At 35.1% G+C, this 25,891-nt stretch overlaps 1 protein-coding gene across 3 annotated transcripts; it reads left to right on the forward strand.

The window, feature by feature from the left end:
* LOC144973094 (cyclin-F-like) lies at positions 1–25,265 on the forward strand. 3 transcript variants are annotated; one of them, XM_078915123.1, is made up of 14 exons: positions 1–115; positions 4,729–4,928; positions 5,696–5,805; positions 6,597–6,664; positions 7,188–7,366; positions 12,939–13,106; positions 13,731–13,951; positions 14,781–14,948; positions 16,247–16,370; positions 16,681–16,861; positions 17,374–17,461; positions 18,411–18,510; positions 20,378–20,654; positions 23,410–25,265. In XM_078915123.1, exons 1-14 carry the CDS (start codon positions 109–111, stop codon positions 24,783–24,785), a joined length of 3,267 nt encoding a protein of 1,088 aa, XP_078771249.1. In that variant the 5' UTR covers positions 1–108; the 3' UTR covers positions 24,786–25,265. The 3 variants fall into 3 exon arrangements, with proteins under 3 accessions (XP_078771249.1, XP_078771248.1, XP_078771250.1); XM_078915122.1 differs by lacking the exon at positions 1–115 and adding an exon at positions 3,625–3,788; XM_078915124.1 differs by lacking the exon at positions 1–115 and adding an exon at positions 3,637–3,788 and having other exon boundaries at positions 23,391–23,516.
* Positions 25,266–25,891: the final 626 nt, after the last annotated feature.

The raw sequence follows: 25,891 nt of genomic DNA on the forward strand, positions 1-25,891 counted from the left end.
GTTGCTGTGTCTGTTTATCTTCTGGCGAGCAGACACCGGGGAGGTTTCTGTGAGTGTTTGTGTGAATGAGTTGTGGATAATAGGCGCAAATTTGAAATTGTGTAGGATATGAGAGGTAAGATATTTTTTTCTCTCTTTTAAACATCTAAATAATTTTCATAATTTGAAAATGGGATTTTATCGAAGCATTATAGCACCATATGTGTGCGGCTTTTTTGGATATTTTGTTGATTTTCGTGAAGAGTGGGCGTATGGTAGTATGGTCATTTTTCAATTTTCAAATCTACAGTGTTTATCATTTTCATTTAGGGAAAATATACGGTGTTGACCTTTTAATTATTGTCGTCTTCTTTGTTTTCTTCTTAGCTTGGTATCTTTTCCCCTTTCAATTTTGAATGGGGATCGAGGATATTTCTTCTTTACACCGAATTCAAATTTCTTTAGCCTTACACACTTAGCCGTAGCCTTATCCGCTGCCGCTACTCTATCTCAGTCTCAGTCTCAGCATCTATCATCATCCAGTCTAGGCCAGTGAAAGTCAAGACAAGTCAACAATTTTGTCATTTTTGTCAAAAGAAGTCAGTAGAGTTGAGATGGTAGAGGGTGAGTCACTCATCAATTAAAACTAAATAGATCGGGAGCCAAATAGATCTGTAGACTTTAGTAGAGTAGAGACCGTCTTCGTAGACTTAGAGTTTGAGTTTGAGTCTTAGTCTTAGTATCTCGTAGTTGAGTTAGAGTAGACCGTCTTCTTCACTTCTTACTCTTCTTACTTCAACAACTGGAGATATTAATGATTAATGGTGGTATTTTTCTACTCTCTGCTGTCTCTACCATCCTACCACTGCCACTACCACCATTGCCGTATATCAATATGTGCTATTTTCGCCTTTGTTGTAGTTTTACTTCTGCCACTGCTGTTATTATATTAATAATTAATAGATCTTCTAGGTATAGTAGTATTAGTATAAAGTATAGGGAGTTAGGTATGTCTTAGTACAGTCATAGTCATTGGCTTTATTAACTTCAGGCAGGTAGGTACAGTCATGCTGAGTGTGTCCAGTAACAGGATGGGTGACAATTAATGATTGCTAGACTTTGGCCCTGGCCTGGCGTTGTTTCCTCCTTGGACTTAGGTAAACATGGTTAAAGTTAATGGCAATGAGTAAAGTACATTTGACTCATGACTCAGTTAAGAATGTGTACCTGGAGGGGCCTTCATTCGTGGTTTCACAGCACGCCTAATCTAAAGAGGGGATTTTCTTTTTATTATTATTATTGGGGGGAGTTCCCATTTTTATCATGGGGAAACCCATGAAATATAGTGCTTGTCATCGCTTGTAATATTGAATCTGATGACTGATGGGAATCAGTAGGCCTAAGCAATAATGGACAATCGACCGACAAATCGTTTTTGAAATTAGAAAAGTCATAATTATAAAATGAAACTTATATTAAACTAATATTTATTGGACATTGCAACTAATTGAAAGTCCATACTGGCTAAAAGATTAAGTTATATAATAATAATAGTGCTGTGAAACTACAGAAGTCCTCCCATGACGGGAATTGTTGTCAGACTGCCAATACATAAAGGACCCATTGACATGCAATTGGTAATGACGAACATTTTGTTTCAGTGCCTTGCTTAAGAAAAAGAAAACTGCATTCATTGAGCCTTATCATGGTGAATCTGTAGAAATGCAACTGTTTAAATGTTCATGTTTGTTTAAAAACAGTCCAGTTCCATCTATTTTAAAATTGAAAAGGATCAATCTAAAATCTACCTAAAGTGTAGTACATTTAAAGTAAACAGATGGTAGTGGTAGGAAATTGGAAATTGAATTCTCACCTTGACACTGACAGTTATGAAAATTTTACTTGCCTATTAGTAGAGAACATTTCTGTCACAGAAGTAAAGAGGACATGATCATTTTGATATATAGAACCATAGCTCTACACCATACCTTACCACACTAAATCTTGCATTTATCTTTAGTAATGAAGCTGTGGCAGTGTGGACTGGGCACTGTCATAATGCCAATACTGAAGTTGAAGTCAACAACCAGTGAGACATCTAGGTTCGGTCCAAAATTACAATACGCAATGTTTTAGAAGTGTAAGTTAAGAGTGATAGTGATAAAAAAAAAAGAAAGAGAGAGAAGAGCAAGCTGCAAGCTTGTTACAATTGACCACGACCTCTGTGCCTTTGTCTTTGATGTAACAACTAGACAACAACAAAAAATAGTTAAACCTCACTAGACTAGGCAATCTAGGCGCTTATTTACTGCCAACATTATTGATCCTCAACTCATTGATTAGTCTTAATTATTTAAAATTCATTACAATCTATAGTTCTTTGTGACAAGAGTAAAATTCACTGTTATAATGGGGGGGGGGGGGGGGGGGGGGGGTAATCAGCCCTTCTCATTATTAAAATAAATATTTCTCCTTTGACAATGTTTCTGACACATTTCAGATTTTCATCCGGTAAATGTTTTTTTTTTTAATAATTTTTTTCTTTGTCAGTATTCCCTTGTTGTAATCAATGATAATTTTAATATAATCAATTGATTTCTTTTTTACTTTTCAATAATAGTTTTAGTTGTTAAGTGCTTCATTCCCATCCCCTCCTCGTGTGATGGTTATCCTAATTTATTTTTATGGAAATAAGACTCAGGATTTCTTTTTCGGTGGATTCCTGGATTACACTCGTGGTTGATCCCCTCCCCTTGATTTTCCTTTTTTCTCCTTTACATACGCTTTTCTTTAAAACACGCATTACTGGTCCCTTTGTCATTTTGCTACTTACTCATCTCTTCTTCAACCCACCGATAATCCACGCCGATCCTTTCACTCCCCCCCCCCCCCCCCCCCCCTTTTTTTTTATAAAAATGTTTTAAATAAATTGCTTGTGGGTTGTGGCTAATTTTTAGCTTTACATAATGTTCAGGGACACCAACCGACGTGTACATATAATATGCAGATCCGAAAATATCCGAACCCGCTTATGGGCCTAGTTTTTTTGCATCATTTTTTTGAAATTACATCAAAGCCCATAATGAATTGGGTTATCAGTATCAGACCTGCAAATAATTGCACATCGGCACCATCCCCCTTTCCCTCTTTTTTTTTTTTAAAGAGAAAAGAAGAGATAAAAAAAACAAACAAAAAAATTTTACAAACAAGAGAAAAAAAATCTTTCTTTGAAAGGCCCAAATGCAAAAGAAGAAAGAAAAACGGTCCCGTAAAACGCGGAGACCAAATTTGAGAGAGGATTGGATGGACCCAATTTTAGCAAGTCTTTGTTAAAACTATGTTGGCTTAAGTGATCAGTGAGCATGACATCACGACCTATTATCCCGCTCTGTACCTGCTGATCATTTCAAGTACAGAAATGTGATCGATAACACAGCTGATCGGAGCATGTTTCAACAGCACACCTGTGCGCCATTGCAAGGTACCGCCCACTTTCACAAACGTAAACAAGACCAGACATGAGTTCCGGTGTCGACAGTGCGTTTTGATTGGTCCGTTCCAAAAAAGTACGCTGAAAGGTCAGAGGCCGTTGCCATGTAACACGGACGCTTGCTACGACAAAAATAGCATTTCACGTGCTGGATCGTTTCTTTTCATGTTGAGTCGGATACGTCTAGGACGAGCTAGATTAGAAGAATATTATAATAATTTAGATGCAATTATGTTATTGTCCTACATCATATTAGTTCTAGATTGGTGAACTATTCTACGACAAATGGATTTAAATACGTTATCTTGTTATTTATCAGGTTTGAAATTATCATTTATTTTTTTAGTTTATTGGTTAAAAAAAAAAGCGCTGCGTAAAAAAGAAAGAAAGAAGCGTCACTACAACTACACTGCTTCATTTTAAATTTTAATCCTTGTTAGCACAGCGATGTTTCTAAGTGTCATTTTTATTACGATATTATATGCAAAATGTTACCATTAGTTCTGGCAGTGTAACAAATCAATGTGTTGCTATAAAGTTTTGAGAATTGTTCCGATTTGCAAATTTTCTTATATGAACATGCGCGCGCTACAGTTACAGTTACAGATTTTTGACATCTTTTTAAAAAAATAATCCTAAGAAGTGTACTTTAAATTGGGGGCGGGGGGGGGGGGGGGGGGGGGTGAACGAAAGTAAAGATAAGCAAATTACAATCCTCTTTTAAAAAGCTTGGTTTTCACCTTTCTCTTCAAGTTGTTACTATCATGGTGAATTGTAACAGTAGTGACAGATCTGAAATGCAGATTGATAAGCCAGACTGAATTTCAACATCAGATGCTGTCTTTTGTGTAAATAATTTTAATCCTAAATAAAAAAAATTATGGTAGACTGCACAATCTCAAATTTTTAATCAATACGTTCAGGCAAACGCATGAGTACTGATGTTCGTCAATCTCCATGCTGCTGAAGTGTCTTTAGATTCTCCCAATATTTAGATATTTGTCAGGTGTTAGCAAAATGTATTTATTAGGTCAAAAGGATTTTAAGATATGCATTTAAATGACTGGGCGGGGGGGGGGGGGAATGAGTTTTTCCTCTCCATTTCTCTCTTGCTTACTTGCCTCCCTCTGCCCTTCCCCAACGCCCGAGAACTTCTCCACGATTTTCTCTGAGACTTTACGGTTTTCAATTCTCACGTAATGACTCATGGAAACTTCTAATCATTACTTTTTTTTTTTCTCTCCTACCATTATTTTCAGCCTTAGGATATCTGGGTTTGAATGGCAAAGGTTGTAATGTACATGAGCAGAGTGGCACTGTGCAGTTGTATATCAATTCTTCTCCAAAGAGTGGCAGGCCTCGCACTAGGAGTAGCACTACCATCTGGAATTTGCCTGACTGTGTGATTGTTTCCATTCTCAAATGTGTACACATCAAGGATTTATTGTCCATTAGATCGGTGGGTGTGCAGAAAGAATTTTATGATTATCCTCACTTAATGCAACTTATTCATTGCCTTTAGTACTTTTCCAAGAGAATCGTTTTCATTAAAAAAGAATATTTGTCTATTATGTTTGTTTCTTAAATTGTTTTACTGCTTTTTTTTTGCTGTTGTGCTGTTGGGTTAATGTAAGTGTTGCCATTATATTAAATTCATGAAATACAAGACTATTTCATAGTAAAATAACCTGCAAACCCCCTCCCTCCCTCCCTCCCTTGACACACACACACACACACGCAATTCACCTCTTTTTCTACAAATGCATGAAGTAATTTAGTGAATTTTCAAGGCTGAGAGTCTGCCGCCTCATCTTCTCCCATCACTTAACATGTTTTTGCCTTTTTAAAAGTTTTCATTTATTACAAGTCACTACCATCACTACTGCAACCACCACCACATCATCATCCCTTTGTCCACTGCTACATCATCTCATCATGATCATCAACTACTTGATCATCATCAACATCATCATCATCCCTTCTATACAACTACAACCACCACATGAATGCCACAGCCACGTCATCATCAATCCCACCTCACTACAGGCAGGAATGGGTCATGATGTTAAACGCTTAAATTTTCTAGGTTCTCATCTGTCATCCTGGTTTCAAGAAAAAGAGGGAAAAAATGATGCTTTTTTTTTGGATCAGCCATTCTCACCCATGATTTTTTACTTTGTTTATTCATTATTTTTATTTATTTATTTATTTTTTTTTTTTGGATAGGTACACTCCCGTTTGTGTGATATCATAGACAGCAACCAGAACTCATTGTGGAAGTCTGTATCTTTCTACGACTGTTGGCCTGAAGAGGCCAATCTTCACCATTTCATCAAGTAAACCTCAATAAGTGATTATTTGGAAATTGTCACCTTCTTTTTATTTTTCTCTTGCTTGCATTTTCTCTATTTTGCGTCTTTCTTTCTTTCATTGTTCTTTTTTAAAAAAATTAGATTAAAGGATTGATCATTTTAGTTAGTTTAAAAAAGGGCTCCTTTTCAATGTAATGTAAATCTTTCTTACTCTTGCCCCCCCCCCTCTCTCTCTCTCTCTCTCTCTCTCTCTCTCTCTCTCTCTCTCTCTCTCTCTCTCTGCTGAAAGTTTAATTGATAAAACCAAGCATTTTTTTTTGGGTTGTTGTGTGACTAAATTAGTTTAATATTTATTATGTACTTGTTTCTTTTGAAACGCAGTTCTGGTCATATTACAAAAAATGAGATAATGAAGAGGAATATGTGAAATTGAGCAAATAATGGTATGTTATATTGGAATATTGGTTATTTTTATGTTGACTCGTTTAAGATGAAAAGTGATGCATTTTGAGTAGCAGGACAGCTTGTGTGCTCTTAACAATCATGGTTTCTATCCTTTTTGTCTTTGTCAACCTGATCAAGTTCTAAAATAAAATTAATTTTTAAATAATATGCAACATCATGCTTCTGATATGAGAACATGGTTTATTTTAGATTAATTAATATATTTATTTATTTTTTCATTAATAAATAAATAATATGCTCTGGGCTGAAATATGAGTGAGGGGCATTCTGCAATTTAATTACTTATTTTTATCTAAGAGGAGGGTTGCTGTCAAGAAAGGTTCAAACTAATTTAATTTTTCTAATTTCAGGGCTTCTGATTTTGGCAATATTGAAGCAACAATCAAATTAGCTGTTGCTTTCTTGTATAAAGAAGGATGTAAGTATACAATATTTCTGTTCAGTTCAGTACTTCGCTGTTTTAATACAATTCATATTTGTGTGATTGCCCCCTGTGGTTAGAATGTTTATGTGGTGACAATATTTGAAAGTTAGTTATTATTACTATAACAATTAACTATTATTATTATTATTATTATTATTATTATTATTATTATTATTATTATTATTATTATTATTATTATTATTATTATTATTATTATTATTATCATATTATTACTGTGTTGTAATTTTTACTATTATAATTATAATAACTACTACCATCGTCATCTTCAATCAACATTTTTATTCTTTTATTTCTCTATAACTATTTTTTTAAAACGTACAAAAAAACCCCAAAACAACAGACATACGTTTCACTCTCATCCCAAATCTTTCATTTTGATCGTTATACCATACAATTTTGAAAAGTATGCTGGTACAGGAACTGAGTTTTAGATGATGTATATTTAGCTTTGGTTGTGGCTAATTTGTGTAATTTTTGTCTTATTTATAATCGACAGTAACAAGAGATGATATCTCTAAAATTGCTAGTGAAGCTGCAAAGTACCTTAGGTTAGCTGAATCCTTGACACCTGAAACTTTTCCCTTTTACTGGATCTTCATCCGTCCACCTTGGGCACCTGATGGCTCTTGTAGTAAAGTTCAGGCTTTCAACCATCTAAAATGTATTGTAGATAAGGTGAGACATTTGTATTATTTTTACATTTAACAGAAGTCTTCTCTTTTACTCCTGTCAATTTTTTTTACTATAATATATTGAGATGCCTAATCATTAAGACCCAATGCTGAGTATTTCTTTTGGCTCTAGATGAATATCACTTGCAATGTAGCAAAAATGTGTATGAGTGGTATATATTATGTATTCTTCTCATTGGTTAGCAAGAGCCAGTCTTTTGTTCCTCCTTGTGATACCTGTAAATTTTCTTTTTTTCTGGTTAAACTCAAGAAGAAAAAATATATCCTAGATATATCCATCTTATTAACAAAATTTGCGATCATTAGATATGTAATTTCTCATTTGCCTGCAATATACTGTTTATTGTTTTTGACATGGTCTGAAGAAAATTTCTTTCAATATTTTGTGTAAACTTATACAATATAGATTATTTATTCCCATTTAGGAATAACTTTAAAAAAAAACCCATACTCTGAAACAACTTTGTCCCATTTGTAAACCTTTTATGGGTCTTCAAACATGTACTTGCTACTTACTTAATCCTCTTCGGGCCTTGAGGCACATAGGGCATCCACCAGACATCTCCATTTTTTGCGATCGGCTGCTTTTGCGGTGGCTGTATTCCAGGACAGGCCTGCTTCCTTTATTTCTTTCTCCATCGTCCTTCGCCAGGTTTCTTTGGGTCTTCCCCGCTTTCTCTTCCCATCTGCTGTCCAGTACAAGGCTGTCTTAGGAAGTGACCCTTTTTCCATTCTGGCCACATGACCCAGCCAACGCCATCTTCTTCTTTTTATTTGGCTATCAATGCTAGTGCAGTCAGCTTTCTTTAATAGATCCACTGTTCTTATTTTTGTAGGCCAAAATAAATTAAAAATTCTTTTTAAACACTTGTTCTGAAAGGCTTCTAGTTTCTGTATTAAGGAGGATGTCATTTTCCAGCTTTCACTTCCATAAAGCAGTACACTTAAAACATTGCTCTTGTATATTTTCAGCTTTGTCTTTCTCATTATTTGCTTTGATTTCCAAAAGTTTTTCAGCATGCCGAAACATGTACTTGGGATTAGAATAAATTGTTGATTTCCAGGGGTAAAAAAATAATTGACATAATGTCTACCTTTAACAATGATCAATTTGTCTTTATAAGTTAAAATAATGCTTTAAACTCCTTCATATAAGGGAGTGGTTATTCAGTATCAGATACTGAATAGTGCTTTGCCACTATTCAGTATCCATAAGGAACTCTTTTATTATAGAGAGAGTGAAAAGTGCGACAATCTCAGTTGAATGTAAATAAACTGCTGACCTACTACCAGATTGAACACGTGCAGTAACTGACAGCCCGATTCAAAGTTGTAGAAATATTTTGATCGTTAATTTTAAATTTCTGCTATTGTGCAATTAACATAGTTCAAAATATCAAAAGAAGAGTGGCATTCAAATACATTTTTTAATGTCTAAATAGACATGATTAAATGTCACTAAAAGTTCAGTGACACCATGGCTTGGTGGATAAGCTGTTTGACTCTGAACTTAAGGTTCGAGAGTTCAAATCCCGGCAGGGTTAACTTTTATTTTTCCCCAATATTTTTGTTTTAATCATTTTATTTACTTGTAATATATTTTAATGTTTATATTATACTATTATTATTATTATTATTATTATTATTATTATTATTATTATTATTATTATTATTATTTCTACTTACTATTATTATTATTGTTGTTGTTGTAATCGTCATCATCATCATTATTATGATTATGATTTTTAAATCAAGTAGTAGGAGTTATTTAATCAGTTATCGATTTATTACGAATATCTTTTATGTGTTATAATCTCGTTGTTGTTTTTCATTGATGTGCTCTTCTATTGTTCATTACTTTTTAAAATCTTGCTTTTTTTCTGTTTGTCACATTTGTTGTTGTTGTTGTTCTTGTTGTTTTTGTTTGTTTGTTTGTTTTGTCATCTAAGACACTGGGTGGGGATCCTGACCTCCCATAGCGGGCAGGGAGGTACATACTGTGTCTTCTATCCCCTTACATCTGTTTTCCAACATGCTTTCTGTCTTTGTCTTGGAATGAGATTACTTGGTTTTTTCCTGGCCCTGCTCGGAGTCCTGGCTGGGAGGGAAAACAGTCGAATGCATAGTTATTGTTTTAGGAGATGATATTTTTTTCCTTGTAAATCATCTCTCTGTTATGCACTGTATTATGCTTTCTTTATATTATATATGATTTGTAAAACATTCGAGTGTGTTCCTCTTAGCAGGGATCTGTGCTTGTGTCTGGATGAGACTTTTAGTGATCTCAAACTAGTACTTTGATAGAGTGCTTTTGGAATCTACACCTGTTTCATATTTGAATCAATTCCCGTTTGTCTTCCCTTTTCTTGGATGCTTTATTGTAATTCTAGAACTTTTTACTATCCCATTTTCTTCCTTTTTACTGGCGCTGATATGACCTTAATGTGTTGCAAGCGCCGTAAAACTCTTAAAAACAAAACAAACAATCATCTAAGACAATCCCGATTCATTATAAATATGTGGCCAGACTTTCTGCCATTTTTAATTGAATGATGTACTTCCGTGAATTAATTGCAGTATTATATTAAAATTTACGTGATAATAATAATAATAATAATAATAATAATAATAATAATAATAATAATAATAATAATAGACGTCTAATAATAATAATAATAATAATAATAATAATAATAATAATAATAAAAATAATAATAATAATAGTAATAATAATAATAATAATAATAATAATAATAATAATAATAATAATAATAATAATAATAGACGTCTAATAATATAATAATAATAATAATAATAATAATAATATAATAATAATAATAATAATAATAATAATAATAATAATTTAAACAGATACTGAATATTAGACTGCAATTGACATCTATTTACTGAATACATGTGGTATTTTTAGGGGTGTTTCTTTTTTTACGAAACCTGAAACCTGCCGAAACACGCCGAAACCTGACAAAGTTAGGGGAAGCAGGCAACCGTGGGGAGTGGAAGTGTACACCATTGGGGAATGAACCTGGGACTGGGTTTCGTAAAAAAAAGCAATTACTTTTTTACGAAACCCAACAATATCCAACAAAGTTATGGAAAGAAAGTAGGCAATAGTGGGGGAGTGAACCTGAGACTCAGGGAAGTGTACACTATTGGGGAGTAAACCTAAGTCTATGGTTTTTCGGTGGGTTTTGGCGGGTTTCGTAAAAAAGTAATTGCTTCATTCTCGTCTGGTACCCAACTCCCATAGTCCCAGGTTCATTTCCACTGATATCCTCTTCTCACAGTCCCAGGTTCACTCTCAACCAGTGTGCACTTCCCGAGTCCCGGTTCATTGCCCAATGGTGCCCACTTCCCATAACTTTTGATAATTTCGGTAGGTTTCGAAATAAAAGTACATTCTGAGCTCACTGTCCACTGGTATCAGCCTCTCGCAGTCCCAGGTTCAATCCTCATCTGTGTCCGAATCCCAGATTCACTCCCCACTGCTGCCTGCTTCCCATAACTTTGTCGGGTTTTGGCGGGTTTCGTAAAACAGTAATTCCCCCTCCCCTTGGTATTGTCTTTTTACAATATCCAGAGTCCCAGGTTCACTCCCCACAAGTGTACACTTCCCTGAATCTCAGGTTCACCCCCCACTGTTGCCTACTTCAATAACTTTGTCGGATATTGCCAGGTTTCGTCGGGTTTCGTAAAAAAGTAATTGCTTTTATGTGAAACTCGCTGAAACCCGCCAAATACCATAGTCTCAGGTTCACTCCCCACTGGTGTACATTTCTCTGAGTCTCAGGTTCACTCCCCACTGTTTTCCTACTTTCAGTAACTTTCGGATATTGCCGGGTTTTGTATAAAAGTAATTGCATTTATATGAAACTCGCTGAAACCCGCCGAAAACCATAGTCTCAGGTTCACTCCCCACATGTGTATACTTCCATAAATCTCAGGTTCACCCCCCACTATTGCCTACTTCAATAACTTTGTCGGATATTGCCAGGTTTCGTCGGGTTTCATAAAAAAGTAATTGCTTATATATGAAACTCGCTGAAATTCGCCTAAACCCAGAGTCTCAGGTTCACTCCCTACTGGTGTACACTTCCCTGAGTCTCAGGTTCAGTCCCCATTATTTGCCTACTTTCCATAACATAACTTTGCCCCAATTTGTTGGCATTTGGCGCATTTCGTAAACAAAAAGTAATTGCTTTTTTAAAATAACAAAATCCGCCGAAACCCAGTCCCAGGTTCACTCCCCACTGATGTACACTTCCCTGAATCTCCGGTTCACTCCCCACTGTTAACCTACTACCCATAACTTTCTTGGATATTGCAAGGTTTCGTCGGGTTTTGTAAAAAAGTAATTGATTTTATATGAAACTAGCTGAAGCTCGCCGAAAACCATAGTCTCAGGTTCACTCCCCACTGGTGTACACTTCACTGAGTCCCAGGTTCACTCCCCACGCGTTGCCTACTTTCCACTTCTTTGCCGCATATTGTCGGGTTTCGTACAAAAGTAATCCCCCCCCCCCCCAATTTGTTATTGCTTTTTTATAAAACCCAGAGTCCCAGGTTCACTCCCCACTGGTGTACACTTCCCTGAATCTCAGGTTCACCCCCCCCCCCTCAGCCTCTACACACACACACGCACACACGCTGCTGCCTACGTCCCATAACTTTGTCGGATATTGCCTTGTGTCGTCCGGCTTTTTATTACGAAACCCGCTGAAACCCAGTCCCAGGTTCACTCCCCACTGTTGTACACTTCCCTGAGTCCGAGATTCACTCCCACAGCTGCCCTCTTCCCATAACTTTGTCGGGTTTCGGAAAAATAACACCGTATTATAGTGCAAAACCACTATTCAGTGTCAGATACTGAATACTGCAAAACCACTATTCAGTATCAGATATTGAATAGTACAAAACCACTATTCAGTATCATATACTGAATAGTGCAAAACCACTATTCAGTATCAGATACTGAATAGTGCAAAACCACTATTCAGTATCAGATACTGAATAGTGCTAGCCTTCATATAATGGCTCTGCTAGCACCAGAACTTCATTTTCAAGAAATTTTATTGAGTTAAAAACCTTCATAGTATTGTTCTTCAGTTGGAGCCTAAGATTTTGCAGTATTACGAAATATTTATAATAGTAGGCAGGTTTTGTTGTATAACACTAGCCAATTTATAGTTTCTTGGTTTGAGTCCAGCTGTAAATGGTGTAAAGTTGAGTCCTTGAAAAAGGTTATTTTCTCACATCCTTGCACCATTCTCATATGTAAAATGAGTACCTGACTGGTAACCGTATTGTTTCTGTCAGGGAAGATGAAATTGTAATAGTGCCTTACAGGTGTCCTGTCTTTTCCTTCATACTAAGTAGTGTCTGGGGCCCCTTGTAAATTGCTTAGAGCATATTTCATGGATTTTGAAATATGTAAAAACTTACTTTTTGTATGTTTTTATTTTTTCGTTTAATTGGTTTGCCGAAAACTATTTTATTAATTTCTTTGTTTACTCAACATATTTTTTCCTTCATCGCAGGAAAAAGATAGAGACTTGGCATTTGGAATAGCGTTAACTCTGAAGCTTCAACGTCTTAGTGTACAAGGGGTATCTAAAGATGAAGAACGAAAATACTTTGAACTGGCTGCTAAGCAAAGCTCTTCTGCTGCCATTTTCTTTACTCTTTTGGATATCATCCCTGGCGAGGTAATTCAAAAGACTCATTTATATTGCATTTAATGACAAATGGGAAACACAAACAGAATTTTTCCACATTTGTTTTTATATATTAAATTGAAGCTCCCATTCCATTTTTCATTGTTGTTGCCGTCTTTTTTAAAGAAAATAATATTTTATCAATGCAAAATTGTGATAATCTTGACAGAGAATAATGAATACCAAGGGGGTGCTATTAACTCTCTCAACCCTCACACCGGCTATATCCGTAGTTTACCCAGGTTACTTTTACCCCATGCCTGTTTATTACATTACATTTTTATTAGACAAATTATAGGCGTAGTATCAAAGTTAATGTTTTTAATTTCTACTACATGTTAGTGGTAGTTGAATAAAAGCCATCTGTGCACATGCTTATTTTTTATACTTTTTTTTTTTTTTTCCAATTTTGAAAAGTAGCAAATATCTCTAGGATTGAGTGAGTTAAAACAATGCAGGTTGAGGCTTTGGGACTATTTGTTTGCATTTCACACAATTCTGTATCACATTGGATTTGTGAAGAACAGCAGTGACTTATGTATAATGCCTTCCTCTTATTTTCCTTTCACTTTTGCACACTATTGACTCATGCCAGAATCTTCATCCAAATTTTAGGAAGAGGAAAGCCATGACTATGAGAGTGTTCGAATACTCCGCCAGTTGTCATCAGCAAATATCCTGGAAGCCAAGATCAATCTTGTCAGGAGTTATATCTTGGGTCGTTATGGGGGTGTCACAGAGGCCATGGCCAAGGATTATTCACAGAAATTCTTCAGATCCTCAAAGCCATCAGGAATTCACTTTATATTTTCACAAGGCCCTACATCTGATATTAGGTATATTTATAGTCTAATGTTAGTTCATTGGGTATCATCATTTTAATTTGAAAAAATTTTATTTAACTTTTTGCATTTCTTTCTCTTGCAAAACTTTGAGAATAATTTGGAGAATTTTAAATCTGGGATAGATTTAAAGAAAAAATGTTTATTTTTCTTATCTATTTTGATATATATATATATATATATATCTCAGGATTTCTATTATTTCTATAGGGTATGTGGATAATACTCTATACTTATGATATGTAAATTATCAAATTTTTATTGTTCTCAATTTTGACCCGTTGTCTCAAAACTGTATTATGTCAGGATGAATAAGTCCCAGGAAAGTGAATTAGAAACAATATAATGCGAAATGTTAGCTTTGGATGTTAGGCAATGCAAGAAATAGTATTAATTCACCACATGCTCTTATTGTTTTGATATTGGTTGATTTGGTCTCGAAGTGTTATGGTATTCTGGGTAATCAATGTCTTGTTTTTTTAAGTGCCTTGAGGTTTAGACGAAAGGCGCTATAGAAATGTGCTTATTATTATTACAATGAAGAAAAACTAGCCCCAAGTTTCATGTTTGTGACTATAAATTGAATTTCAAGCAACTTGTTCATCCTCACATAATACCATTTTGAGACGATGGGCCACATTTTAGAATTATGAAGAAGGCATATATTATAAATGTTTTATTCAGAGTGACACATGCTCATAGATATTGCATTTTTTGTACTGCTGAAGTTATTAGGTTCAGTATAGAATCTATACTTGAAACCAACGTCAACCTCACATTTTAAGAAAACTTAATTCATGTTTCTTACCTTTCACTATTCTAGTCGCTATATCTTGGTGGATTGGCTGGTTGAGGTTGTTGGTATGAAAGATTTCTCTGCCCATACGTTGTACCTGGCTGTTAGTTTGTTTGATCGCTTCCTGAAGATTAGGAGTGTGCAAAGGAGCAAAGTTCAACTTTTAGGAGTTGCAGCTATGGTTGTTAGTTCCAGGTATGTGTTAGAGAAAAATATGGGAATCGTGAGTCCCCTTTTTACTGTTGCAAAACAATATTCACATGAACTAGTGGACATGATTATCAAATATTTGAGAGAAAAGAGTACAGTTAGATTATTCAATATGATTATATAATCTCAGTAAAGAGTGACCATGAAATATACTAGTGATACAGGAAATAATTTGTAAGAATGAATCAGTCTCAAAGTTTGATTTTTAAGTGAAGGATACCGTTGAGGGGACATGTTTTGAAAATCAAAACATTTGAATAGATGTACTGCAGAAAGCAAAAGTGATTTTTAATTGTTAAGTCATGATTTTTTAAAAGTCACTTTTAGACAGAGGTTTGGCATTTTCATGGGTGCCAGAGATCGGACCGGAATATTCCAGATTTCATATATTTTTTCCACCAGTAATTGTTTTTTTTTTTTTTTTTTAACATTTCCAGCCTTTTTTAAAAGAAAATCATTGCCTGCCTCTGTTGAATAATTTCTCCCAATTTACAAAGAAATAATTCGATGATCAATTTATTGTTTCTATAGCATTGAACATTTCCAAGTCAATGTCTCAATTAATATTTTCTCTCTAAGAGAGATAGGGTGCTGGCAGCTCAGTTGGTAGACCAATGACCTCACAAGCGAAGGGTCTGACATTCCCAGGTGCAGGCAACTCTTTCTGACCTCTTTCCACCCAGCTTTGAGTGGTTGGTTTTGTTAGATCTGGTGGAAAGCATTTTGCGATAGCTTAACATCTAATTCAAAGGATACTTTTTTTACTCTCTGTTTACTGCTACTACTGTCATTTAAAGCTACAAAAACTGAGATAACCCCCTGGATTCATGGGTTTAAAGGATTAATTAATTTAAGAGAAATTCAAAACTAAGTATTGGTGAAATTTATTAACTTCACACAATTGTTTATTTAACAAGTTCTGCATTGTGATATGAAATTAATATTTCAGATATCCTGGGAAAAATGTTTTCCCCAATTTTGTTGACATCTCATTTTATATCCATTTTGAATTGATAGAAAATTAGATCAGATGAACACTCACCTTCACAAAAAAAAAAAAAAAAAAATATAGCTGTTACTGGTTTATTGACTTTGTGTTAGTTACATTCAATTGCTGCTTTATGTATGTTTATGCAGTTATGTCTATTTGATAATTTAAAATAAATAAAAATATATTATCACATATTCATGCTTTGCTATTGATACTATTTACTATGGTGAAAGGATATTGTTCCTCTATATCTTTCATGGTAAAGGATTTTTTTTTCCTTTTGTTTTTACAGATTCCTTGGCTTTGACATTTTAACAATCAGAGAGGCAGCATGGCTTACTGACAACAGCTATACCTACCATGATGTTGTGAGGATGATGGGAGAGTTGGTAGCTACACTCAAAGGAAACATTCGGGTAAGGAATGACACTACTGTGCATTGATGATAACAAAATTACTTTGACTGCTTCAAAAAAACATGGACCATTTTTTTTTTTAATGATAAAAAGCTCTTAATTTAATTTGAATTATAGTGTGATTAAATTAGTTTCAAATTATAGATTCTGGCATGACAAAAGTCTCAGCAAGTGCTGTTAAGTTGGGGTTTGTTTTTTCTTTCTTTTTTTTTTTTTGTTGTTGTTCTTTTTTAGAGAATCAAATGATTTAAGATTTTAATTTTTACAAGTTTCCTGTGCTTTGATTTTTATTTTCCTTATATATTTTCAGGTGATTACGATTCAAGACTTTGTCAAGATACTTTTAGTGGTGACAAGAGAGGGTGGCTATATGTCCATGCTAGTGGAATACATTGCAATGTTATGTCTTCTTCAGTCTGAAATGGGACAGTATAGTCCTGCTGAGGTGGCAGCATCATGCGTTTTATTATCAAGGCTGCTCCTCAACAAAGGTAGAAATAAACCTTTCTTTTCACATTGAATCGATTTTATGATTAGACAATGTTAATATCTTATATTTACAGCATGTATAACAAGTATTTGCATCAGATGTTAAAAATATGCCAACCAGAAACATGTTCTTTCCCCTCCCATCTGTACTTAGATAATACCCTTTCACTTTTAGATTTGTTGAAACTGTCAATGTTTAAATAATCCAACTACAAATCCGTCCTTTCCCCTCTCATCTGTAACCTAGATGATGCACTGCCCTTCCACTTTTTGTTCTCTGTAGAAACCTTTGACTTTGATGTTTAATTAAATCAACCGGAAATCCGTCCTTTCCCCTCCTATCTTTAACCTAGATAATGCCCTTTCAATTTTTATTCCCCTTTGAAGTCGATGTTTAGTTAATCAACCAGAAATCCATCCTTTCCCCTACCATCTCTATCTAGAAGATATCCTTTCACTTTATTTTTCAATCGAAACCATTCATGTTCAGTTCCCACTTACGTTTTTTCACCAGAAGATCCATGGCCAGACTGTCTTAAAGAGTGGACAGGATATACAAAAGATTATCTTAATCTTTGTACCTTTCACATTCATAAAAAGTGGTGAGTTTTGATCATAATCCAGATATTTATTACAGAGCTTTAAACTCGGTACTTTTTCCAGGGATATTCAGAATTTCAAATCTTAATGTTTCATTATTTTAACAATCAAAATGGCAAGTTGAATCATTTTAAGTACTAATATTTAAATGTTTAAAAAATGATATTTTATCAGAATTGTTACATCTTTTTCAATTTCTTTTTTATTTATTAACTTTTTTTTTTCTTATTCTTTATTTTTTTAAAAACTTTGATCAAAAAGCAAGAAGGGAATGGTTTTATAAAATGTAACAGGATTTCAAAGATGATAGGCAAAACACACAGTCTGAATAAGAGAGGAATATGGTTACGTTATATTCTTAAGTTGTTGCATTATTTTTTCATTATATATTTATTGCAATAAACGATTATCATGTATGGTATGCATTAAACAGACTACCTGGGTGGGGGGTTCCTGACCTCCCATAGTGGGCAGGGAGTACTTGCTGTGTCTTCTATTCCCCTCTATCTGTTTTCAAACTTGTTTTCTGTCTTTGTCTTGGAAGGGGATGACTTGGATTTTGTCATGGTCTCCTGGTGGGATACCCTGGCTGAGAGGGAAACAGTCAAATGTGTTGTTAGTTTTGGGAGATGATATTTTTTTCTTTGTAAATCATCTCTCTGTTACGCACTGTATTATGTTTTGTTTACATATATATGATTTGTAAACATTTGAGTGTGTTCCTCTTAGTGGGGACCTGTGCTTAACGTCGGGATGATTTAAGTGATCTCAATCTAAGTACATTGATAGTGTGCTCTTGGAATCTACATCTGTTCCCTATTTGAACCAATTCCCCTTTGTCTTACCTTTTCTTGGGTTTACTTTAATTGTAATTCTAGAACACACAATTAGTATTATTATTGGAATTTCGTCATCACCATCTTGGTTATGCTTATTTTTCTATGTCCTCAGTTTACAAGAAGGTTCAGAAGTGGATTACAGAGATACAAAATTGCGATCAGTGAAACTTCGGTATGCAGATGGCAATCGATGTTCTGTCAGTAATATTGAGGTAAGTTGTATGTGTTGGAAGGTTTTAGATATTTGATGCCAGTTCTGGTAGGAATTTGTTTATGAATTTATTGTCAAGACATCTGTCATCAAATTGCTGCCTCCTCCCCCCCAGAGGCAAAAATTTCTTTTAAAAAAATTATATTGCTTACCTATTTTATCGTTCTTACTTAAACATTAAAACTATTAGTTTTATTTTTAGTTGTTTTTCTTTCGTTTTTTTTTTTTTGGGGGGGGGGGGGGGGGGGGGGGGGGGATAAGGCATTGCACTTTGGGCTTGTGTCCTGCTTTTGTTCTTTTCCTTGGGCAAGGTTGCTAACCCCAATTTTCTCATTTTGGACAACATGGGTGATTCCTGTTTGTTTGATGGATTATCTATATTCCTTAACCTTAATGGAATGCCTGGGCAATGGCATCTACCGATGTCGTGCGATATGGCGTCGTTTTAAAAATTAGTTTTTTAACTGCTGGGTTTACAAGTCTGCTAAAATTGGATAGGATAGAAATGCAGTGTCATTACAAGTGTGCACCAACTCAATGTAAGATAAATGTTTCAAAAAAAAAAAAAAATCGTAATGATGACAATAAACAAAAATATTTTGTTTTTTAATCACTTCATTTGCTAGACCTGTAAATTCTCAGTCAATTAACTGAAATCAGTCAATTTGTCAAATTCAAATATTTAAAAAAAGGAAAGAAAGAAAGAAATAAATAAAAAAAAGAAAGAATTCACAAATCGTAGTCGAATGACCGTAAAGTAATTAGGAGTGTTCCACAGCGCTACGCATAGCGCATGGGCACTGTTTATATTAACGATGTATATATTGCCAAGACTAAGCGACGCTTTTTATAAAAGGCTTGTCTGAACACATCCCTGGGTATTTTCACACATCTTTCGTTAAATTATTTTTTCACTTTCCAAACCCGTCGTGATCCCAACTGTAGCCAATTTTAACTGAGCCACCAAGCGATAAATTTCACTGTTTCATCTAAGCCAAAATTGACCACATTTACCTGGCGAGTCTCAAAACTATGATAAAGTAAATTGCGAATGTTATGTAGACACCTTCAAATCGAAAGTTAGGATAGATTGCTACAAGCACATTTCGATTGCCTCACGTTGTAAACAAACTGGTTGACCGTTTCTTCACTGATTGAGTACCTGATTATAAGGAACAATGGTAAGTAGCCTAATTAATTCCCGTGCAAATCAGGACTTTTCTGCCATTGTTTTTCTCAAGCCCAAGTGAGCTTGCTGTTTTGTGGCGATTTACCTTCATTTCGATTCTTTGAATTTTTCCGCTACGCCTGCCGAAGTTATCTTCTTGATAATTCACTTCTACTTAATAATTCAGTGTATTGGCCAGAAGTCATATTTATTTAATTTTTTTTTTTCGGTCATTTACTGATTGAAAATCAAGTTTGCTCATTGCTACATTATTCTAATGTTCTCACAATGGCTTAGCTGTTCGTGGATTGCAATTCAGACTTGTCGAGCATCGATAAAGATGTGATGAATAAATTCAATAGGTCATGGCTAGAAGTTAAAGATGATAATGGTGATTATTTTTCTGACTATGTCAAAAAAATTCCTGAGGCAGGAATATGATTTTGATGAAGTCATCTTTACCTATATGAATGACATGCTTATTTAGCATTCCTTTTACATCAAATTATGGCAGTCATACTTTCAGTAAGTAATAACACCCGCTATTTTAATGTATTGTATTTATCACTCTCCTCTCCAATGATGCTCTTATTTTTTAAAAAATAATTGAATCTTCAGTTTGTCGTAGAGTTTCAGTCAATTTTTATAGAGCTCATTTACAGGTCTAATTTGCACATATTTTTTTTCTCTCCCCTGATAGGTGATTGGTCATAGAGAACTCTGTCGTAGGCTTGGTGTGACACGTTTGGTCAGCCACGGTAAAGATACCAAATCAATACGTTTTCGAAACACAGATGAACTCATAGTGTCTCCTCGAAGGGGGGCAAATTGTCCTGACTTCCTTCGAAGCCTCAGCCAATCATTTGATGAGGATTCAGTCGATCGCACCAATGCAGCAACTCCTCCTATCAAACCTTCCAGTGTATTTGAAGATAGTGTTAGTGGATATGATGGAGATTTTGAAGAGGACTCAGATGGTAAGAAAATATTTGCCTTCTAGAACACTGATTGATAATTTCTTTCCATTTTTCAAAACCTTTTTAGATTTATTATTTCAGTTAGGGAAAAGGAGGGAAGTGTTGGTTTAGATGTATGGAAGCTATTCCAGTTTATTTTACTTTAAAGTTTTAAAAAGTAGTCCTTCAGAGCCATTCAGCCCATGGAGCTGGAGTTTATCCCAGTTTCTATAGCGTGAAATGAATGATAGCAATTGCTTGCTACCTTTGGACAGGACGCTAGTCTATCGCAAAGTACTTTCTGACAAATCTAACAGACTCGGCTACCAATTCACTGCTGGGTGGACAGAAAAAATCTCGACTGCACCCAGGATCGATCTCAGTCCCTTTGCATGTGAAGTGAGTACTCTACCAACTGAGCTATCTGGACCCCCTTGTTTTACTTTACTGCTATCAAAAACTCAAGTGACCTGTACATGTTGTGTATCGGAATAGCTGCAACTGTATTGTATTAAACGTCTTCTCATAGTTTGGGACCTTTGACTTCCCATTGTTAGGTAGTTTGGTTCACATTTTTGTTGGATATACTTTTTAAAAATAATCTCAATGAAAAATCTTAATACCTATTAATTTGTTGATCATTAGTATTATGTAAGCTTTTGAGAATCTTCCTTTCTGATTTGGTGGGACTTTTGAACAGGCCTGTAAATCTTCCGTCTATTGTCTGATTTCCGCCAGTACGATTTTGCTCTTATAAGTGCTAATATTGAAAAAAAAAGATTAATAGTAAAAATAAAATTCGTAACGTCAAAGAACAGAACCAATAAAAACGAAAATAAAAGACTTATTTCATTCCTCGAAAAAATCAGATTTTATTTTGTTTCAAATGCCAACTTAAAAAAAACAAAAACAAACCAACTTTTTATTTGTTGCATCGAAGACAAAACAAAACGTCTATCAGTTAGATATAATATTATCAGCCACCTACACACTCCACTAGACGTGGATGTATTCACTGCCTGGCTACTGTGCCACAGCCAACGAGAGAGAGGGTCGCGAAGCACAGATTATCTATGTCGCGAAGTTCGCGGGAGTCGTCGAACACACACCTAGTCAGTAAATAACGCACGCACATAAGTGTGTCGAACCAGACCGGAAGGTTTCTCTCTATTTTGCTACAGACACACATGCATTTCTCCGGTTCTCATATCTTTTTCTCTATATTTTATTGGTTCAGTCCGGATGTGAGATGGAAAAAAAATAATGCGAAATAATTATTTTTCTTCGAAATATATATTCTTCTTTGAAAGCTCTCACACGACAGCACCACCTCCTCCCCCTTCTTCTTCTTCTTTTTTTTCTTCTTCTTCTTCTTCTTCTTCTTCTTCTTCTTCTTCTTCTTCTTCTTCTTCTTCTTCTTCTTCTTCTTCTTCTTCTTCTTCTTCTTCTTCTTCTTCTTCTTCTTCTTCTTCTTCTTCTTCTTTTATAAGAACTAATCCAAATAAACGAAAGAATCAGCGTAAACATTTAACACAAAGAAACAGGAGCGAAGATACGCAGCTTCCCGTGTTAAGCACGAGATACACATCCTTCAAAAGGGTAGGAATTGTTCTCTCACTAACTGAGACCAGGGCCCTCAAATAATTGGGATTTTTTTTTTGGTACCATAAAATAAGGACCTCATTATAAATAATTTGGGAAAAGTGACATGATTTGACTAGTCAATTGATGTGAATTATCTGTGTTGTGTAATTCATATTTTTGTCCTGTTGTGCCTATTTTCGCGTGTTCAAAATGTTCCGACAATTTTTTCACCAACCATTTACAGGCCTGTTTGAAGAAGTGTTTACAAGGAACACTTGGATCAATGTATGTGTTTTTCATGAACTAGGCTCTTTTATATATATATTTTGACCAACCCACAATCTTCCTTTTCCATGTGAAATGTCCTGAAGGGTGTCACAAGCACTATACTAAATACTATGAAATTCCTGAAAACAAATATATGTGCCATCATTTCATTCCAAGGCAGTTACTCCACCTCTGATTTCCAAATTATATCTTAGATTCTGAGTCCTTTTACATAATATTTAATAATTTCTCTTGCTTATGAGCCATCACAACATCCTGGGAATCTCTTGGTGTCTAATGTATAGGTAACTGAGATAATGGAACTCAGAAATATTCTTATACCACAGTTTGCTCTGGAAACACCCCTTTTATTTTCCATAATTCAGCCTGCTTATTACGTATATACTATTTGTTATCTTAGTCCTTTTTAAACTAAAATATACATTCATATAGAAAATAAATCCTATTCCACCTCACTTGTTCTTTACAAATTATGTTCCGGATCTCAGCTTCTCACCTTAAACGCTGCATTTCTAGTACAAAAACTAGTGATATAAGTGAGACGATTCGAGACTGGGCTCAGAGTTAACTGAGTTGCCGTGTAAATCAGATTTGACTTGTGGATCAGATAGACATATTTATATGCTCATAAATGGAAATGTGGCCAAAATTTTTATTTTTGTCATTCGTAGGCCAATATTCTACTTGGGGTTTAAGAGTTGCTACAGTTAGTAACAGCCAGTTTATAGCTCTAGAGACAGGAATAAGATTGACTCCACAGATCTGATGGCTCTTGTCTTAAGGGTTAACTTTTTTTCTCATCCCATTTCTCTTTCTCAAAAACTGAGAAGTGGTTTCATAATGATCTTGAATGATTTTTACTATAAAACTTATTAATTCTTTAAGTATTATATTCTTATTGCAGAATGCATGAGTGAAACGTCTGACATGCTGTATGAACTGACCGGTGATTCTGAACTGGATCATTCCACAACTTTCGAACATTTTGATGAAAGTCATGACTGGGATAGTGAAGTTTCCATAATGGATGATGAGCCATCAGATACAGAGAATAATTCAAGCTTGTGGAATAGATCTGGGAGTGTGAGTGGCACTGGCAAGTTAGAGTGTCTGTCTAGTATGTGTCACTCGGGAAATAATGTTAACTGTCAAGCATCAACTACCTCCCCTTCATGCTGCATATCCAACTGTTCTTGTCAGCAGACCTTTACATTTGCTGGCCTCAATTCCAAAAGGAGACCGGTTTCTGGTGTGCCGTCATCTCATTCCTTCCAATGTGCCAGAAGTTCACCATCGTCATCATCATCATGGTCACTATCATCCCCTGTAACTTCATCTGCTGTATCTAAAAATATATCACATGAAGAGAAATCAGCAGCATCCTCACAAAATACGATTGATCAATTACCCAACCAGGAGAACAATAAGATTATTACAAGATCTCGTCGTTCATCGTCATCATCATCATCAATGTGTGATACTCAAACCCTCAAGAACTGTGATGAAAATGGCAATTATCCTCAATCATTTGTGTCCAGTGGTGTATCTTCAAGCAAATACTCATGTTTAAATGTAAATGATAATCTAGTTCCAGAACCTGCCACAGTGAAGTCTTGTTTACAGAAAAGTTGTGCTCGTGCCCAAAAATATAGTGCATTACAGAAACTAAACATATTTAAAAACTGCACTTCAAATTCATCTACTTTCATTGAAATTTCATGTTCTTCTTCATCACCAAGTGAGCTGAATGCAAGTCTTGGGGGAGCATTTGCTATTTCAAATAAGAGCGTAACCCCAAGCTTGCTAAAAAATAACCTTTCACTTCATTTTGATAATGGTAGTATTAAGCCATCGTCCTCTTCATGCTTTTACAATGTCAATGAAATCCCATGTTGTTCCAAAGCTGACTGCATGAATGAGATATCGCCAACCCCTACTTCTAGTCTTGATAGATGTAGTGTCCAAAAGTATTTTACCAATTCAGCTTATTCACCTGGTTTCAGGATTTATACTGATCTGCCAAGCGCATCATCTTCTGAAGGATTCTCTGAAACTCCTAGTAATAATTTTATGTCAGCAAAGAGAGTCAGACTCGACTCTTCGTTATCACAATCTGTACTGTCACCTTTGTCTCATTGTAGAGTTGTACAAAAGAGGACGTGTTGTAATACTTTCACTGATTTGTTAGGACAAACCATATCTCCTTTGTCACCAGGGGACTGTGGCCAGTACTTTGATTTACCATCTAGACTAAAGAGAAAGAAGGCGAGTTGTCAGTGATGCTACTTGACCCAGTCTTCTTTCTTTCTTCAATTTTTTTTTTTTTAATGCTTTGATTTTAAGAGAGATGAATTAATAATGATTGACTATGATGTCATAGCTTGAATGTTTTTGTAATGTTTCAGCAAACAATGAGTTAAAATTAAAGGGTGGTAAACTTTAGGTGTCATTTCAACTGGTCAACCTTGATCACTTCATTAGCGGTTCAATGGTTGTGACAATCAATACGGTACAGCTCGCATACAATGGCCTTGGTTGCAACAGGAGCTCGGCTACAACAGGAATTTTTAAAATCCCCGTTCTTCGGCCTATATAGTTCGTTTCACACTATAGAAACTGGGATAAACTCCAGCTCCATGGGCTGAATGGCTCTGAAGGACTACTTTTTAAAACTTTAAAGTAAAACAAACTGGAATAGCTTCCATACATCTAAACCAACACTTCCCTCCTTTTCCCTAACTGAAATAATAAATCTAAAAAGATTTTGAAAAATGGAAAGAAATTATTAATCATGCATGGTTATAATGGGGAAATATTTCTTGGGACACAGCTACAACGGGGTGTGAGTGAATGTTTAGCACTCAGTTGAGAAAAACTACGTACTCAAGAAGAAAAGAGGAAGGCACACATGACAGACATAACTTATAGGGAGTGGAAATGAGGTGGGAGTGGGCGAATTGGGGTGGGGGGTACAGGAATGGAGGTCACAGTCACATCAGGAAACTCGATATTTACTTGGGGAGGTAACTTGAAATGTGTTCCTTGTCTGTATTTTTTACTTCCCTTAGTATTGCTTCCCTTTCAAATTCTGTATGCATGGGTTTAACGGGACTCAGCTTCAACAGGGATTTTTTGTCAGTCCCACTATCCCCGCTGTATCTGAGTTCCACTGTACCAATAATATCACCACGTTCTTCCTTCATCATCATCATGATGCAAGCGCTGCAATTTCTTAAACTTTGTTGTTATATTTGCCTGGAATATTTATTCATTCAAATTTCTAACAATTGGATCAATTTGAAATTTGCCAGTATTTTTTTTTCTTTTTTTTTTTTACGTTATGTACCATTTTTCTCTTTTCTCTTTATATTTATCGAAAAAATATT

This window comes from Berghia stephanieae, chromosome 5, assembly GCF_034508935.2.
Source record: "Berghia stephanieae isolate SIO BIC M18660-M18661 chromosome 5, UCSD_Bste_1.3, whole genome shotgun sequence".
Taxonomy (NCBI): domain Eukaryota; kingdom Metazoa; phylum Mollusca; class Gastropoda; order Nudibranchia; family Aeolidiidae; genus Berghia; species Berghia stephanieae.

Coding starts and splice junctions, on each gene's coding strand:
- LOC144973094 (XM_078915122.1), top strand. CDS start 3,755: ATGGATTTAAATACGTTATCTTGTTATTTATCAG. Junction 16,862..17,373: donor AAGGCTGCTCCTCAACAAAG/GTAGAAATAAAC, acceptor TTTTTTCACCAG/AAGATCCATGGCCAGACTGT. Junction 20,655..23,409: donor TTTTGAAGAGGACTCAGATG/GTAAGAAAATAT, acceptor TTCTTATTGCAG/AATGCATGAGTGAAACGTCT.